General features: G+C 38.9%; 1 protein-coding gene across 3 annotated transcripts in view; it reads right to left on the bottom strand.

Annotated features, from left to right (window-relative positions):
• Window positions 1-9,778: 9,778 nt before the first annotated feature.
• CWC22 (CWC22 spliceosome associated protein homolog) overlaps window positions 9,779-17,634 on the bottom strand; it is a 30,640-nt gene continuing 22,784 nt past the window's right edge. For all 3 annotated transcript variants that reach the window (XM_048309742.1, XM_048309743.1, XM_048309741.1), the window contains exons 16-20: window positions 17,183-17,335; window positions 16,203-16,330; window positions 15,133-15,234; window positions 14,825-15,021; window positions 9,779-12,224 (exon numbers count right to left, since the gene is read on the bottom strand). In XM_048309742.1, coding sequence (XP_048165699.1) covers window positions 11,638-12,224; window positions 14,825-15,021; window positions 15,133-15,234; window positions 16,203-16,330; window positions 17,183-17,335 — 1,167 coding nt within the window. In that variant the 3' untranslated portion in view covers window positions 9,779-11,637. The remainder of the gene's footprint in view (window positions 12,225-14,824; window positions 15,022-15,132; window positions 15,235-16,202; window positions 16,331-17,182; window positions 17,336-17,634) is intronic.

Genomic DNA, 17,634 nt, shown 5'->3' with positions numbered 1-17,634 from the left:
TTGTATGGATGGATACCGTACATTAAGATTTTAGGGGAAGAATAATAGAAATTATATCAAAACTTTATTTCTACATCTTATTTTCTTAGGGTTTATAACTCAACTGAAAAAAGTTGGGTTTTTTCCCCAGCACATTTTCATTCATTCATTTACTCGCCATTCTGTCAAAAAAAAGACAGCAATAGATAGAGCTTAATTATACACTAAACAGATCAAAAGCTGCCTCCATATGATTACACAGTCCCAGAAAAAGAACAGCCACTAAAATAGTATCCTGCAAACAAAATTGCATCTGGTGTAACCACAGAGAAGCAAATCAAACCTCATGTGCAATGTAAAAACTGCACTGCCATAAGATCTGCCTTCTCCCTCTTAGCATGTACAGAAAAAGAGTAGCTTCAGCACTGTCAAAAGAAAGAGCAGAACAGGAAGCTCTCAGATCTCAGAAGAGAATTGCTTAGGCTACAGTTGCAAAAACAATCTGCACCTAGTCTTATACCGGTGGGTTTGTTACCACACCAAGCTCCTCAGAGAGCAGCAGCTTCTTGGGAGCAGAGGGAAGGTGGGCTCTGTGAAACCTTTCCCATGGCTGTGGGAGATGGGGCTGAGCCACCCTTGTGGGCAGGATCTCTGCAGAGCAAGCAGGCCTGAGGCGCTGCTTTCTAACAGTGCCAGGCTCTGTGCTTCCTCAGCACTAGTGACAAATACAGCGGGAGGTCTCTACTTCATGAAGCCTCTGTTGGCTGTAGAACCCCTTTGTCTCATGGGAGAGACACTGACAGGCTGTAAGGAAACACAGCAGCAGTCCCACAGACAACAGTACGGCAGAGGGATCTCTGGGGGCTGTTCAAGGTCTAGTACAGGTTTTGGGGGATGTGCAGATTTTACTGCCTGTGCCAGGAGGGGGAAGGAAATTCCCCCTGAGCTCCTACCGTGTCCATTTGATGGAAGCTCCAAGGGGAACACTAATGAATACACTGCACTCCACACAGATAAGAAAATGCTTCAGTGTGAGAAAATGCTTCAGTGTGCAGATGCACATTTATCTACACAACAACAAATGCATTTTATATATTAGGGAGGTTTTATCAAAGTTGGTCTGCTCTGTAATTATGTTGAGAAATGGATTGGATGGAATTTGAATGACTTAAGGTAATGAGCTATTAACCTACAGGATCTTTTACCAAATGATTCGTGTGCATTCAATCTTTCCCTCTTCCCTCCAACTTCATTGTAAAGGTGAAATGAAAGACTAAGTTGACCAGGACATCAGCAGTCATGGCTACAGCAGCATTCAGCAGAAATGAAAAACAACCTTCCTTATACTAAACTATGCAGGTATATTAAAACAGTAGGATTTTAGAATTTTTTTCACATTTGCACAGCATGGGCAAATAGGAAAGAATCAAGACAATGGGTAGTCTCACTTTTTTAGAACAAGAAATCCCTGCTGGAAAGAACCACAGAAACACATGAATTAATTCTGGGATCAGAATGAGAGGAAGACTAAGTGATGCACTGCTCAGATCTACACCTACACAAAGTCCCTATCTCTCACAGTTTTTAGCTCATTAGGGACAAATTTTCATATTTTTTTCCCAGTAGACACACAGGAAATCACCTCTTTTGAAAATATGTGGGAATCTGGCAACTGCATGGCAGACACGTTGTTGTGTCTCCACAAAGGAAATGATGTATGACAAGGCAGTCTCCTCTGCCAGTCATCATCCTGCAAAACCGTACAACCTCCACCAATTCCCTTCGGAGCTTAAAGCCTTCAAGACAGCAACTGTAATGGGGAGATGGGCTCCCCCTAAGAACCTGCATTCATTCTTTCTTTGCAGTAGAATGAGGGACTCTAAATGGGCAAGAAAAACCCCAGTTTTCACAAGACCTTTCTGCAGCTTTGTCACTCGCTGCTTTCAATTCTGTGTGGAGAAGGGAGCGAGGGCTCTGCAGAACCGATTGGGAAGACGAAGCCAACCCTGGCTGTCCAGCTCTAAGCTCCTCTGGCAGAGAGTGTGTGCTCGAAAAATGTGTGTGTAACCCAAAGAGAGCATGTTCTATGCAGTGCTGTCTCCAATAAGGAGGTCTGTAGCCCAGGAAATTGTTTCCTGTGCCTCTATTGAGCTTGTGTCAGCCTCCCGGGATCCCGGCATGCTCTCCTCAGGGTTGCACCAGGTGGGAGCTGAGGAGGACGCTCAGCTCCAGCATCAGGCTCTTTCTGGGGCATCGCCCTTCTTCCCAGCAGCTTCCCTCGGCTGCAGGCCGGGCCCCTGGTCCTGCCACTGCTTCCATCGGGCCGGAGGGCATGGGAGGGGCCGCTCAAGCGCTTGTGACAGAAGGCAGAGAGCAGGCAAAGGAGACGTGGCAGGCTGTCCTCTGCCTTGCCCTCAAGCCTTTGTGCATGTGACATTCTCCCTGTGCTGTGTGCCAGGCACTGCATCTTGGCGTCCAGCCTAACAAATGGATTAATAAATCCACAGGGAGTGATGCTGTCTTCACACTTCCTCCTGCTTTTGTCACCTGCTGTAGCAAGTCGGGGACACAGCAGCTCTATAATGTTTACTTGTGATTGAACTAAGCAGTTCAAGAGATTAAGATAGCTTTCAATGAGTAAAATATTTTATTTCACTGGGTTTTTTTGGTCCTTGGCATGAAATAAATTAAACTCAAGCTGTTCCTCAAGTAATTTCAAATGAAGCTGCTCAACCACCTGGACTCACAACATTTTTCACACCCAGTCTCTTTATCTTACTCATTTCCTCTCCTTTTAAGTACATTTTTAAAATGTATTTGAACTAAAGTCATTGAATTATCCTCTTGGAAAGATTTTCATCTTTTCTTCAGCAATTTAATCCTTTAATTCAAATAGTCAGTTGTATATCAAAGGTCTTTAGGGAAATGATTAACCTAATTTTTAGATATGTGATAGATATTCAGTAAAAAGTAAAAGTATTAACTTAAAGGCAATTAAAATTATAGGAATCTACTTGGAATAATCTGATTTGTCTGGACTTTCAAAAAGCTTCTAATAAGTCCTGCACAAGAGGCTATTAAAAAAGCAGCCAGTTGCGAGGTAAGAGATCAGTTATTTGAGACATGGTGCTAGACAGCTTACACAGACGTGGTCAATATTCTGTGTGGCAAAAGGTTAACAGTGAAACAGTCCCAAACCCATGTTCCAGCACTGTGTAGTGCAGCCAGCTGTCACTCGGCTTACTTGAAACAAAAGTGAACAGAAAACTGAAGAACTGGAATTAATTGAAAGTACAAAACATTGACAGCTGAAAGTCTTTGTTGACAAGAACAGTAATGGGCATTAGAAGAAATCTTGTGAATTATTCATGCATGTTTGGTATACTAGTTGTGGAAGAAAGACCAGAGCATCACTGTAGACAGCTCAGTGGCTGTCAAGAAGCAAACATACAGACTGTTCCAAAGCATAAGGAAAAGCAAAAAACAATGCAACAAACACAAAACAAAACAGAAAATACAATGACATTTTGAAAATTAGTGGTATGGTCCCATCAAGAGGGATGCTGTCTTTGATGGCCCCAGAGAACGGCTTAGAATCACAGGGAACAGTGTGAGAGAGAAAGGAGAGGCAATAAATATGATTATAGGCTGTGAAGGCTTTTCTTCTGAAGTGAAATTCTAAAGAAGTGTTTGCAGAAGAGATGAATAGAAAAGCACTTAGCCCTGAACACGGGCAATAATGAATATTATATGGAAGAGAAAATGAGCACTTCTATCTTTTAACAGGAGAAACATTCAATGAAAATGAAAACAATACATTTAAAACATATTACAGCCTTTTTTCTTTTTGACAATTCCACAAGAATAGTCTACAAGATTTGTGGAATCTTCTTCTGAAACACTGATTGATAAGGAACTAAATATTTCACATGTAATTCAGAACAGGCCAAAAGCTTCTTAAGAAAGTAAGAGGGGTCCTCCTCCCCCTTTAAATTAGTATTATAAAAAGATATTATAATGGTCTTCCATGAGAAAGAAGAGGCTGGACTTACTAGGAACAAGGAATAAGACTAAGTTAAAGCCAACAGTAGGGTTAAAGTGCAAATTAGAGCTGTCATTCCAAACGAGAATTTCACAGACTGATGACAACTGCCATGCAACTAACCTTGAAGCTCACTCTCCCTTGACTAATGCTTGATGTACAGATCATAAAAACAATGAGTCTTCATGCTTCTTTATAAACTACAGTGAAACTGCAATTAAGGAAATAAAGCCTTCCTATAAATACTGTGAAACAAAGAAAGTTTTTGATTATATATGCAACCAAAATGAGGCAGACCTCGAGCCTTGGGTAGAAATCCTATGCACTAAATCCAGCCTTGCTCTTTACCACAGTGGTAATCAGAGGCACACAGATCACAGGATGCTCCACCCATCTTCCTGGCATCCCGAGGCAGAGCCTCATCTTGGCATGCAGTGTTCTAGTGAAGCTTCTGCTTCACTTACTCCTGCAAAGGAAAGTAGAATTGTGTGTAGAAAACCTCAGAATGTGACACCAAAATACACACCAGCAATGCTGTTTTCTGTAATCCCACCTTTTGAAGTGCCTGTCACGAGGTACCATCAAAACCCAGACATTTTTCCTCTTTGGTGGCATTATATTACACCATGTATCAGCCGAGAACCTTAGTTAATTTACCACACACCGTTTTTTCTCCCAGCCACATTTCACATCATCAAGACGATGAAAATTTTATACTGTTAACAGGGTATAGAGGAAAAATAGTGTTTGTGAGCTATTCAGATAGCATGGTGATAAAGCTCATTACAGAGTAAAAATAGCTGAAATGTATTCCAATGAACTATATTAATTCACAAATACAACTAATTTTAAACCCTTGCATAACAAGAGAATGAAAATAGAAGACTGCATGCAAGTGTGTGTGCTTATACACATGTGGAAAACTGAAATACATTTCTCCAGCACATCGGCACCCCTGTAAATAGCTAAAAATGAAGTGGGAGGAAAGAATTTCTTTGCAAAATAAAACAAACAAACCAACTCTGCATGCATTAACTTAGCCTGAGGTTCCTTCCACGAAGGGCATGTCCTTCCCTGGCATGGCCGTAGCAAGGAGCCCATCCTCAGAGTTTTCTCCTCACAGCCACAATCACAAAATGCACACAATCTGCAGAAAATGATGGGCTGCAAAGCACTTGTGGATGACAACTCAAAGAATTCACAGTTCAAACAAGTACAGTGATCAAAACAGCCTGATGCACCGTCTCTCTTCTACAAAGAAGCATAACGGGGTTTTTTTCTGTACAGAGAAGAGAGGACAGGAAGGAACACAGTTGCAAAGGGATTTTTTCTTTCCAAATGTGTATTTTCAGTTTCTCATTTCAATCACTGATCAAGTAAGTCACTTGGCTCCAATTTTTTCTTAAGCACTTTTGTGTCCCATTTCTGGTGACTCATAATGAAGTGTACGGCAGAAGAAGGGACCTTGTGAATCTAATCAAAGAGACAGAGCCTACGAACAGACATCCAACCTCACGGCCTGAACAAAGGAAGCATATTCATTAAAAGTGAGCATTCCATTCCAGGTAGTCATCACTTAAGTCTTCCTTCCTCATGGGAGGCCACAAAGGCTGTCTGCACCCCCAGCATAATACGATCTAATACACCAACTTTTCAATTGCCTATTTGAACCCACAAATTAACACAGCTTTCTGTCCACCATAAACATCCCCTGAAACTGAAGTCTGTGAACACAGGTTAAGACAGGACCACGAGAAGGCCACCTGAACCCTATCAGTTACTTAGGCCTGCTTCTCAAGGTGTATATACAGACACCAGAACAGGGGCATGAAATGCCATTTTTAACAGGGAACAGAAAGACATGACCATCTTTTCTTTTAGGAGGGGCACCTGGGAGATGGGGAGGACAGTTTAAAAGAGATGTGTTGGCATGCAATTCTGTGAAGAAGTGTGTTTAAAGCTCTGAGCACTCAGGGGTGGTGGTGTGAGAGGGAGGAGGGCATTCTCACTAGGACTGAAAGAGCAAAATAGATTGTTGTCAGCCACCTGTCAGTGGAATCTTTCTTCCATCAACACTGCTGGACTACACTATTTTTTCCAGAGGAACTTCCAAGTTGACTATTTGAGCACTTCTCATTGTGTCTCTAATCTATCAAATGAAAAACTGGGATACCTCACAATTTCCCACAAAGACATTCACTTATAACTGAAAACCAGGAAGAAGATGAAGGAGGAAAGGAGGAAAGTATTTGCAAAAGCTAGCTTTGGTGTAATGAAGTTATTCCCTCTGGGCTCCCTCTTTAGCCAAGAGAGGCTCTTTCACTTCTTTCTATGCTGAGGGTTCTCTTTGCTTACACCCCCTAAAGCAGCCATGGCAGATGAGACACGGGGCTCCAGCAGCCATTGTGAACCCTCAGTGTGCAGCAACAGCTGACAAGACCTCCTGCTTATCTTGTTTGAAACATTAGTAGAGCAACAGTCACCAAAATGCACAGCAGCGTAACACACCCAGCTCTGCACTCATGCAGAGCTGGGGGAAAGGCAGGGCACAGTAAGATGCATCTCTCTTGTAACAGCCCTGCCCAGGTGGAAGTGATGGATAAACCGGCTGAGCAGTGCACACCTCTCTCCACGAACATCTGCATGAGCCCTTATGGCCGAAAGGCTGAAATACCAACTCTTGGCATTCCCTACAGGCACACAGAGGACTATGGGATACAATTCTCTGCTGCATGCTGACCCCTCTACTTTTTCTGCAGTAACTTAATACCACTGTGGCTCCTCTGAGGGCACATTGGCAGACACAAGACCTCTAAATTCAGAAACCTGTAAAACTCTACTGATACTTCTTCCTAACAAAGGCAGTGCAAAAAGAAGGCAATCGGAAAGAAATGGTAACAAATGCAAGACTGATTGACCTTATGAAATTTGCAATTGTCCTGTAATTCATTATTCTGCAGCAAGAAGGCAAGCAGTGTGCTGCACGCTTGTTCTTTACTGTAGGTGCAAACACACACTGTTCCTTCAGCCAAGTTATCCTTTAAAGATTTTTTTTTTGATACATTGTGCAAGTGCTATATAGTAAATTTTTGATGTATTTGTGGCCTTATACTTTTCTAAATGGCTAACACTGCATGTGATGAAGAATGAAGTTCAAAAGGGCCAGGGAAAAAATGAAAAAACTCTTAAGTACAGCAGGAGAAAATGAAGAAAAGCCTAATGAGAGTAAGAGTACTGAGCAAAACAAATACAGACAACACAGTAGCAGCATCCATGACTACATCAAATATCTTACTCCTCTCCCTTTTAAATCAATGAATATTTCTCCAATTAGCTTAAGTATTACTCCAGAGCAAAACAAGGTGCTGAAAATTTCCAGTCTTTATGGGATGGACTGAGCTTATTCATGGGGTCTTGGAAAAACAAGGAATCTTCTTCAAGTTCTACCAAATTCTAGGTAAGGTAGTAACAAAGGAATTCTTACGCAGCTTTTTATGCTACAAAAAACCCAGAATGTGAAATTTCACAAGAGATTTCACAGCTGTGGCTGAGGCACAAAGTGCCTCCAAAAGCAATAGGTAAGCTATTGAAAAAAAGCAAAGGGACTGCCAATTTTCAAGGGAGAATGATTTGGTTAAGAACGATTTGGTTAAGGTTTTGGTTAAGTAATTAAGGAGCAATACCAGTCACCAAGTGAAAACAATTAGCACTGCAGCCACACACTCGTGCCACCAGCCCCTGCAAGAACAGCTCTGACCTCACTCCTTACCTGTCACAGGCACTCTGACACTGGAAACAAATTATCTCATGGAGCTTTGCATCCTCTTACACATCCTTGCTCTTTCCTTCACCATCTTAAGGAATGTTGCACCTTATTTTCTCCCTCAGGAAAGATTCTGGTGCCCCCTTTATTTCACAAAATAATGGGAAAAAATACTCAAAATGGACATAGCTTTAACAGTCAAAACGTGGCAGTTAACTTTCTTAATGGCCTTGTCTGTTTGATGGGCTAACAAACCATTTTCTCCAACAATACTAAGGTTTGAAGCTGCACCCTCTCCCCTTTTTTTTGAAGTTAAAAGAAAATGCTTGATGACATTCATGGGTAGACAAGAAAAGAAAATCCCTAACTAGTCTCAGCCAAATTACAGACTTGAGGAAAACCTAAAAAAAAGCAAAAAATATCTGAACTGACCTACAGTTTTCCCAGTTTATAAAGGTTGTATTTTGCTCCTGCCTCTTTTAACCTACAATTCATTTTTTGTGTAGTTTTAATAAAAATACCCCCTTATAGTCTGCATTTCAATTTCACCATTTATTTTTCTTTCAAAAGTTAAGAAGAGTTATGTTACTGGAGCCTCAAGTAAATTAGAGGACACCATGCTCCTAGGTTAAAATAATGTACCATCGACATCTAGTTAGTACTACCAGTAATATTCAAAACTGAATTTGATTTTCAGTATGGACGTGATCGGACTATAAAAGTCGTTTAACGTAACACAAGCAGAAAAACATTTTTGTAGTCAGGCTCCCATTCCTATGCAGAACTGACCTATCTCTCTACAATCTGAAGACTGAAATGTTGCTTAAACAGCAACTAAAACTGTTTTAGAAAGCATCATCGGTTAAAGACAATTTTAATGTAAACAGAAAGTTTTTGTCTCAGAATTTATCTGCTTTCATACTGTTGTATTTTGATGATTTATGTAACAATGTGGCCCAAACAGTGGTAATTTTTTTTTCCCCCCCAAGAAACACATTTTAGACTTGAGTACATGAACAGCCATGCTTGAAGACCTTGCTCCAAATAGTTACAGAGCAGAATCACAGTTCTTACCAATACCACAAATGCTTCAGTCAAGATTTATTTCTACACCATGAATTTACTGGGTGCGTCAGCAGCTCATCTCCCTAACACCTCACGCCACCACTGTGAGGAAATTCAGGAACTCAGCCAGGCACTCCTAGCAGAAGGGATGCAGCCTCTCTTGCCTGTATCTATGGACATGGATATTACAACCACATTCAAAAGTTAAATTTTAAGCATGCAACATGAGAGCAGGTCATCACAAATTCCTTCCCACAAATCTCTGGTTCGCAGCTGAGTCTGGAAGATTCCTTTATCAGTCAGCCCCCAAACCAAGGCCAAGGTGTTTCAACCTTGGTTTTAATTATCAAGGATTAACAACTGAACAAAATGAAGAAAATCACAGGACCTCCACTTCTTGAAGTCTTTCAGTCAAAATTGCTGTTCAAATCACAACCTAGAGCTCCAGTATTAATTACAGACAAGATGCACGAGTCACTCCTTCACTGTGCAGGGTCTACAATCAGCTGTTACTGCAGAGGAAAGCAAGCCCAGATCACCCAGTGTCACTCAGCTCTACAGCAACCGAGAACTGACCACCCCCAAAACTCTTATGGCACTGTGCATCTCCTGCAATACCCTCATTTTGAATACTACAGATTATTTTGACTTCTTTCCCTTGTAAAAAATACAGTAAAATAAATAAAGAGCAGGAGGACAAGCCTAGAGAGCAGACCTGCATAAGGTGAGCTTGCAGGTGAATTTTAACTTCTAGAAAAGAAATGGCAAATATACAGGTTTAGGTCTATAAAATCACACACAAGATGGCAAGGAAAACACATCACTAAGTAGGAAATTAAAGTGATCAGGCAGAGACTATAAAAGAAACATGCTTTTACAGGTACTCTATAGTAAGACTGCTGGCACAGGATGCTGTAGAATACATGTTATATGTTTTCACATGTACTGTTTTAATGTATTTCCATTTATTAAAGATGCCATTATCAGACTTTCTAACTTGACCAGAAAATCTCAAACGTTATGAGTTAATAAAATATATGCTACTAAACCCATAACATATTAAGGGAAGTATTACTCTAGATAAATTAAATAAGCTTGTACAATTAAACCATTATGAAGTATAGATTATTTTCAATAATGTGCATAGAGAGCTATCAAAGAAAATTCAAGAATACCAAAGCATAAGAATTAGCAGAATTCTTTTTAGAATACATTCTTTCAAATTAAGTTTTTGTGGATTTAACACACTGCCAAAATGCACACATCATTTTGAAAATGAGACGTGTGTTGGGCAAAAATCCAACAGTTTAAACATATACCACATGATGCCACCAAAGTATTTTTAGCTGTGTGCCTTAACAAGATAGAAATCTTTTTTCTGAAATATGAATTTATTTTCTATGAAAATGTTTTTGACTGAAAACATTTTATTACATGAAAGGTTGCAGAAATAAATTCTGTCAAATACAGGAAAAGAAATAAAATAGACATTTTTCTTAGAAAAATGCTGAGACAAGATTTAGGCAAAACTGATCTACTTCCTTAGGAATGGTTCTACTTTCTGTTATAAAACAGCTCAACTGTATTTCCTATGCTTTATACAAGAAATAGGATTTACACATGAAATGTGGAAGTTCTCTTTTGTCCAGCAATTGTGTTCATTTCACAAATGAAAAAGAAATGCTGTAACAGCATCAGTAACTGCATCATCTGTGTAATCACCTCTTTCCTACTGACCATGTCCCCACACTATTTGCTATTTCAACCCTGAAGACTTGGCAAATTTTTCTGTAACTTACCACTGAGAACTAATCTTAACCAATGATTTTGATTCATTTCTCATTAAATCAAGATTTAGTTGTTCCCCATGACTCCAGATTGAACAATTTTATATTGTAAACTGCTGCAGCAACTGAAGGGTGGTTTTTTGAACTCTGCTTCAATAAAGTTGAGCACTTCAAAACACCTAAAAAGATTTGAAACATCTCCTGTTTTGCTTTCTAGTTTTTTATACACTGGAAAAGATGTTCCTTAAATGTTTCTGTTGTAGGGATAGAGTTGAAGACTATGACTCGGAAATCAAAGTCACAACTGAAAAAATAAAAACTCAAACCAACCTTTTTTCCAAAAAGATCACAAGTGTAACTAGCTCAGGATGTCACAATATTAAAAAACATTGTGAAAAGTAGCAGAACAAGCTGACACACTTTCATATGTGACATTTAAAACAGCAACATTGTGTTTTCAATTTTTAACTCCTGAAGAAAAAAAAAACAAACAACTGACTATTTCCTGAAGATTTTGGTCAAACAGCTTTCATGTTTGCATGGTTGAAAGAACGTGCAGCTATAGAATGCTTATCTGAAAATTGTATAGTTTTCTCATGTAACATTCACACTGTAATCTGAAATTTGTACATTATCACCCCAGACTCAGCATCTGGCTTTCAATTAACAAGCAAAGTTAATAACCAACGTTTTTTAGATTGCAAAATTACAATGACAAGTACTTGAAACCAAGTGACAAAACACCCATTTTGCTGGTATCTTACTGTTTTATTCACAAAATAAAGAGCTTTGTCTTTCCAAACAAAGAACATAACAGAAAGACTCAATGATACAGTTATAAAAAAGTGGTACTGAAAATTTGAAAAAAGTCTGGTAAAATTTACAAATGCAAGCTTATCACTTTGTACAAAATCTTTTTTTTAAAGAAACTTCAGTAATAGATTTTAAAAACAGTTTGAACAGCTCGGAAATGCACCTTGATTGCAAACGGCGGCTGGGCTCTATTTCCGCCTGTGCGGGGAACTCTCCCTGCGCCTGTCGTCGTTCCTCCGGGACTCCCTGTGCTGCTCGGGGTAGCGGCTGGGCCTGTCCCGGTGCTTCTCCGAACCGTTGCGGGAGCGCTCTGCCTGCTCCTCCTCCCTCGGACTGCAATGGCCACGGTCCCTCTCCCGGGATTTCGATCTCTCTCTTTTCCTACTACGATGTCCATCGTCTTTGCTCCAGTGTCTGTAATTTTCATCATCGGACACAGAAGCTCTTCTTTCTGCTTTCTTCAGTTTCGAATTACTGTGTTTATTTTCTGGATCCTTACTTCTTTCACGGTTCCTATCCTTCCCACTGTGGTAACCATCTCTGCCGTTGGACTCATCTCTGTGATGGTATTTTGATACGTCACCTCTCCTGTGTGATTCTCTTAAATGTCGGTGATTTCTTTCTGGTTTGCTCTCAGTATCACTTCTTTCCTCTTGATGTCTCCTTCCCATTTTCTTCTCAAGCGATTTCCTTCTCCTTTCTTGTTTTTTCCTGGAAACTTTATCAGATTCTTTATTTTTCTTTTGTGTTCTCCTTCTTTTGGCTTTAGAAACATCTGAAATTATAACACATTATGGAACTAAGGTTGCATTTTAATTCAGTATGTTAAACTTATTAAACTACAGAAAGAGTTCTAGAGAGCGTTTTTTGTCAGAAAATGTTTGTGTACCTATATCTGGACAAAGGTTCCAAGATAATGAACTCCTGATTTTTATTCTTCTGCTATCTGCAAGTGATGCCTGTCTTTTGAAAACCTCTACCTGTTGTCACCCTCCTGCTGAGTTGTGCCCAAGGACCAAGCATAGGCTATAAAAGTCTTGCATCAAAGCACGCTCACAAATAATCTTTTTTTTAGGAAGATGACCTTTCCCAGACTATCTAGTCTCAAAATCATCTGCTTTTCCTGGAAAAGCTTACCAGTCAATGGAGATGAAAAACAACAGGTGAGGAAAAATCTCCAATACTATCCCATGAAGAAAGAAAGGTAGGATGAAATAGCTTGACATCATGGTATTGCAGCAATGTAACAATGGCCTTCAGGCTCATTTTTCAGGAGAAATAGTGACAGCTTTGTCAACAAGATTAAAACTAACTTCTGTATATCTAAATACACAGTAGTCTCGTCTCAGTGGAACAGGCCTTACCCTTCTTGTTTGCCCTTTATCAGGGACCTTTAGATCCCACTTGACAGTATTTGGCACTAACAGCAATTTACAATAACCATTAATTCACCTTATTGTATGAACTATAGAATCACATCAGCTGCTTCTCATCACCTTTGAAAATATCACAGCCATAAACTGATTTATCAGTACATGCATTATATGAATTGTCTAGTCTCGTGTCTGAACTAAGGCTTGCTGACATTTTGTTAAAATGCAATGATGGATCAATTCAGACACATTTTAATCCATTAAGTTTTTTAAGCAGTGTTTTCCATACTATTTTACATTCACCAGTATGCAGGAAAAGACTTGAGGAAGCAAACAGAAAAGAACCAGCTGCTTTGATGGCAGCTAAATTTTATCCCCTGCTGGACCTGTTTCGGTTAGAACTTCCTCTCCAGGGCAGTGCTGAGCTGAGCAAGCTGATGAAGGAAGTTCCAAGCATTAACAGGCAGTACAACAGTAATCCCTAACTTAGTTCAATTTCTAATCAGCAGCTTTTCTGTTTTTCTTTTATACACTGCACCATTAAAACAGTGAAATACTGCAGCACGTTCCTCTGAAAAACCTTTCAGCTCTTCCAAGTTATTTTATAGATTCAACAAACTGCAAACATGGGATGACTTTGGAGTTATAACCAGTAATGGAACCTCAATTAAGTTTACTATTAAAGAATACTGTTATCTCCAACTAGTGTTTTGACTGCTGTAGTAAGGTACACAAGAAACTGAAAAGTGAAACCAGGCTGCAAAGGTATCAAGATGCAAATTTTAATGAACGTGTTCCTCAATGCAGAAAAGGCAAGCAGTAAAAGAGAAGGTCTTAAACTTTGAAAAAACCCTGTGTTTCTACTTGCAGCCTGCACACTTGGTTTGTCACTAAGGACTGACCCCTCTGGTTCCTATCAAGCAGCTCAACAGATCTGCAGCTGTCCCTGCAGGACCATCTGGCTCTGCACTGGACCCAGTGCCTCCTCTGACCCTGTTTGCCTGTGCCCTCTCTCATGCTGTTGTCACTAATGCTGTTAGCCATGACACACAGCTCCCACCTTGCCACGAGATTGTGCTGGAGACCAGAACTGCATTTCCAAAGCAGGAGCAGTTCACACTGCTTTTATTAATACTTTTCATTTCAAAGACATATAATAAATCAAATAAACTTTGAATCAGCAAACTTCCATACTACAGGAAGTCATGCTGTGCTATCATCTGCTCCTGCTATATATATATTGGGGCAGACTGCACACACTAACTCATAATAGCAATTACTTTAAAGACTAAGCAATGTTTATGACAGTTCATGTCAAATAGAAGGTTCTACATCAGCACAACAGTATAAGATATTAAACACTAATTATAATGCATAAAAATACAAAATAAGTCATCAGCAAAAGCTAATTCTTCCTTGGAAATTTTTCTACAGACCAGAACCTTCACTGTATCACCACACAAACCCTTCCTGAAGCAGAGAAATTAGAAATAGGAACTCAGATGGAGAACAATATTTAAACACATTGCTAGAACTGAAGAACTGATTTCTGACTCATGAAGAACAACGTATTTCCAGGGAAAGACACAAGGAGTATCAAGCTCACTCTAAGCCAAGAAAAGAGTTGTAGACGTGAGTCTCTATGGTTCATCAGTAAACACAGAGATAATAATTGGGAATGACTCTAATCCCCCGATCCTCCAAAAAATTGAAGTCGTAATAGTGTGCAACAGATAGCAACTGTGTAAAAAAAGTAATCTTCAAACCAATGTTTCTCAGATATTTAAGTTTCCAAAAATGGAACTCAGTTTTTCTAAATTCAAAAATAAATTTCCATGAGCAAAAAAAAAAATTAAAAAATTGATTAGTTTTTAAAACAGAGAAATTACCACTGTCTATAGCCAGATTTTCCTCAAAACAAGTATTACAGAAACAGTAATAAATATATCTAGAAGAATAAATAAAAGAGAAGCAAATAATTGTACTGCTGGTGTTTAAATACCTGAGTCACTGCTGCTGTCACTGCTAGATGAGGAGTCACTGCTGCTGGATGACTCTGAGCTACTACTGCTGCTGTCAGAATCAGAATCTGAGGAAGAGTCTGTGTCTGAAGAGGAAGAGGAATCTGATGACTCAACATTTTGCTTCTGTGTCATAATCAACTTTGGTGCATTTTTAAGATGTTCTCGTAATTCATCCCTAATAAGCAAAAAAAAAAAAAAAAAAAAGAAATTTGTTCTTCAGTTTTATTTTTTTGTTCACAGGGAGAAGGAAGATGAGGAAATATCAAATCAGAAAAGTGTTCCTCACGTTAGTCCTCCAAGGCCAATAGAAGTGAAGAAATTGATGGCAAAGCGAGTGTTTCTTGGGTTATCCCGAGGCAATAATCCCTCAAAATAAGGCTGCAGTGTCCTGATGGAAACAAACGTCTAAATTAAACACCATGCCAGCTCAGCACTCTCACTGACAAAGAAACTGAAAAAGAAACCGTATGGATCTCCACAGGAAAACAAAAGTTCTCTCTTCATGCATTTTTCAATACTTTCATTGTTCGTACCTGTGATGCATCTAATCAAATGCTATTTAAAAACTTGCTCTTTTAAGAAAGCATAAAAACATGGAGAGCTGCATACATACTGACAGATAATGACAACAGAAACTCCAGCTTTGTGAAGCCCTGAAGTGACTAGTGAAACTGCAGTAGCCTGGGATAGCAATGGATAGCCGGTGCTGACCAAGTTCAATGATGTAGGGATCCATGATGAAATCCCATCACAGAGGGCCTTAGGGATAGTTTCATATTTAAGTTTACAGGAACTAAAGCATCTACCAGATTCTTTATCATACACAGAAGAAATCCCAACTTAGAGGAAAAAGCTCAAGCAACTGCGAGTAACGTTGCCAGAATGCAATGCATTAAATCCCATACAGATTTAAAAGAATGTTATTTATACTACATTTAAGGATTAGTAACTAGTCCTAGAGAAACTGTTACTAATAGTTGTGTGCTTTTTCTACAGTTTTGTCAGAAAGACAAGCCCCAGTAACACCTATTATGCGGCTACATAGCTGACAATATATTAAAATAAACTCCCACTTGGAAAATTCTCAGTGTAGCCGAGTGTCACTGGGGGGTGGAGGGGGAACAGATACATCTTGCAAAGAGTCATGCACGTACTTGAACCCAAAATTACAGCAACGCACTCAGCTTCAAAAGTGACTCTTTACAATGACTAAATCTATACCTGAACTTATTCTTGAAGTACTGCAGCTACAGAAGGGCAGTCTTACTTGAACTTGAACACAGAGTTCTTATCTGTATGTTTTCAGATAAAGAATCTAATTAAATTTACAGTTTTGAAAATAAAATTTGAACTTACTCATCTTTTAATCTTGCATTTAAATTAGGAAGTCCCATATATTCACTGAGTTCCTGAAAGAATATTTTGACAAAAATTCTACTGGAGGATGTGGTAGTTTCTTCACTCAGTATTATACATTCAAGGACCTGAAGATATTCAGAAAAACATAAAGCCTTAAGTTTAAACATACATTCTTTTCTTTATCTTAAAAACTTTGGTCCTCCTGAAATAACTAATAGAGACTTGTTCTTTTCCCCAAGGTTCATAAATTCTAGTCAAGACGGTCTTTCTCAAAAATTCTTTTCTACCACATGGGAGCAGCTGCTGATCATATTTATGCTAGCAATTTTTTAAGGATTTTTTTTATCTAGGAAAGCTCCACAAGACAAAATCAGGTGTGTGAACTTCTGGCAAATTAAGAGATTTGGGACTTAAATACCAAAGAGGTAAAATATTTGGACTGACTTATGTGTGCTTGAAGAATGATAATTAGACTAGGCTATAAAACAAAAACAAAACAATATGAAAAGAGAAGTTACCTTGATATTTATTTCTTCATTCTTAGTGTTGTATTGTTATATCTCAGAATGCGAGATTGCTTTTATTTATTAGGTATTTAAATAATAAAATTGCAGTATTTTGTCTTATAATTCAATAGAACTTCTAATTTATCAAAATTTAGAAGTCCAAAACTCTTCTCTAAAAGAAGTACTTTTAATCAACCAATTCCAGCTGAACTCCATAAAATAATAGCTTAAATCAACTACTGAAAAATGGGGAGAGAGGAGGATGATGCGTAGCAGAGAGAAAGAGGAGATAGAGCAAACCAGAATTCTTCAACAGTATCTGTGAAATTACTTCAGATAAGCCAGTTTGCCACAAGTCATTAAAAATTGTAGAATAAATACTAGAATTAATGCATTATGTGTTGTTGCAGAGTACTGGAGATTAACTGTTGAACAAGAGATCGAGGACAGTGGCTTTTTGTTTTAACTTACACTCCAGGGAATTGAATCAGTGTACAGGAGATGAGCAAACATTTTGGCCACGTTTCGCAGTTTGTTTGTTTCCAAACGATGAATGGTATCGTACTGTTCCTTGAAAATGGCTTCAAAGGATTCCATATATTCTTTCTTTAACATGCAGAAGCGCTGAGACAACACAGTACAATTTAAACAACCAGTTTGAACAGAACACTAAACATGCAAATAACCTACAACTAAGTGACCCGATGGTGTCAATATTTACTGCAAGACTTCCTTTTTAAATAACCCTTGGAGAAAGAGCAAACACTCAAATGGGTATGTTTTATAGCTTTGAGCAGTTTGTCAGGACAAGAAACTCATTTGCATTGCAAAGTAGTAATTATCAATTCTGAACTACAGCAAATTATCCAGCATTTTGCTTTACTTCTACACATCCAGTATTTTCACCTGATACAACCCCATTT

Source organism: Corvus hawaiiensis, chromosome 7, assembly GCF_020740725.1.
Source record: "Corvus hawaiiensis isolate bCorHaw1 chromosome 7, bCorHaw1.pri.cur, whole genome shotgun sequence".
Taxonomy (NCBI): Eukaryota; Metazoa; Chordata; class Aves; order Passeriformes; family Corvidae; genus Corvus; species Corvus hawaiiensis.
Note: the sequence above shows the minus strand (reverse complement) of the source record. Positions and strands in the feature narration are given on the sequence as shown.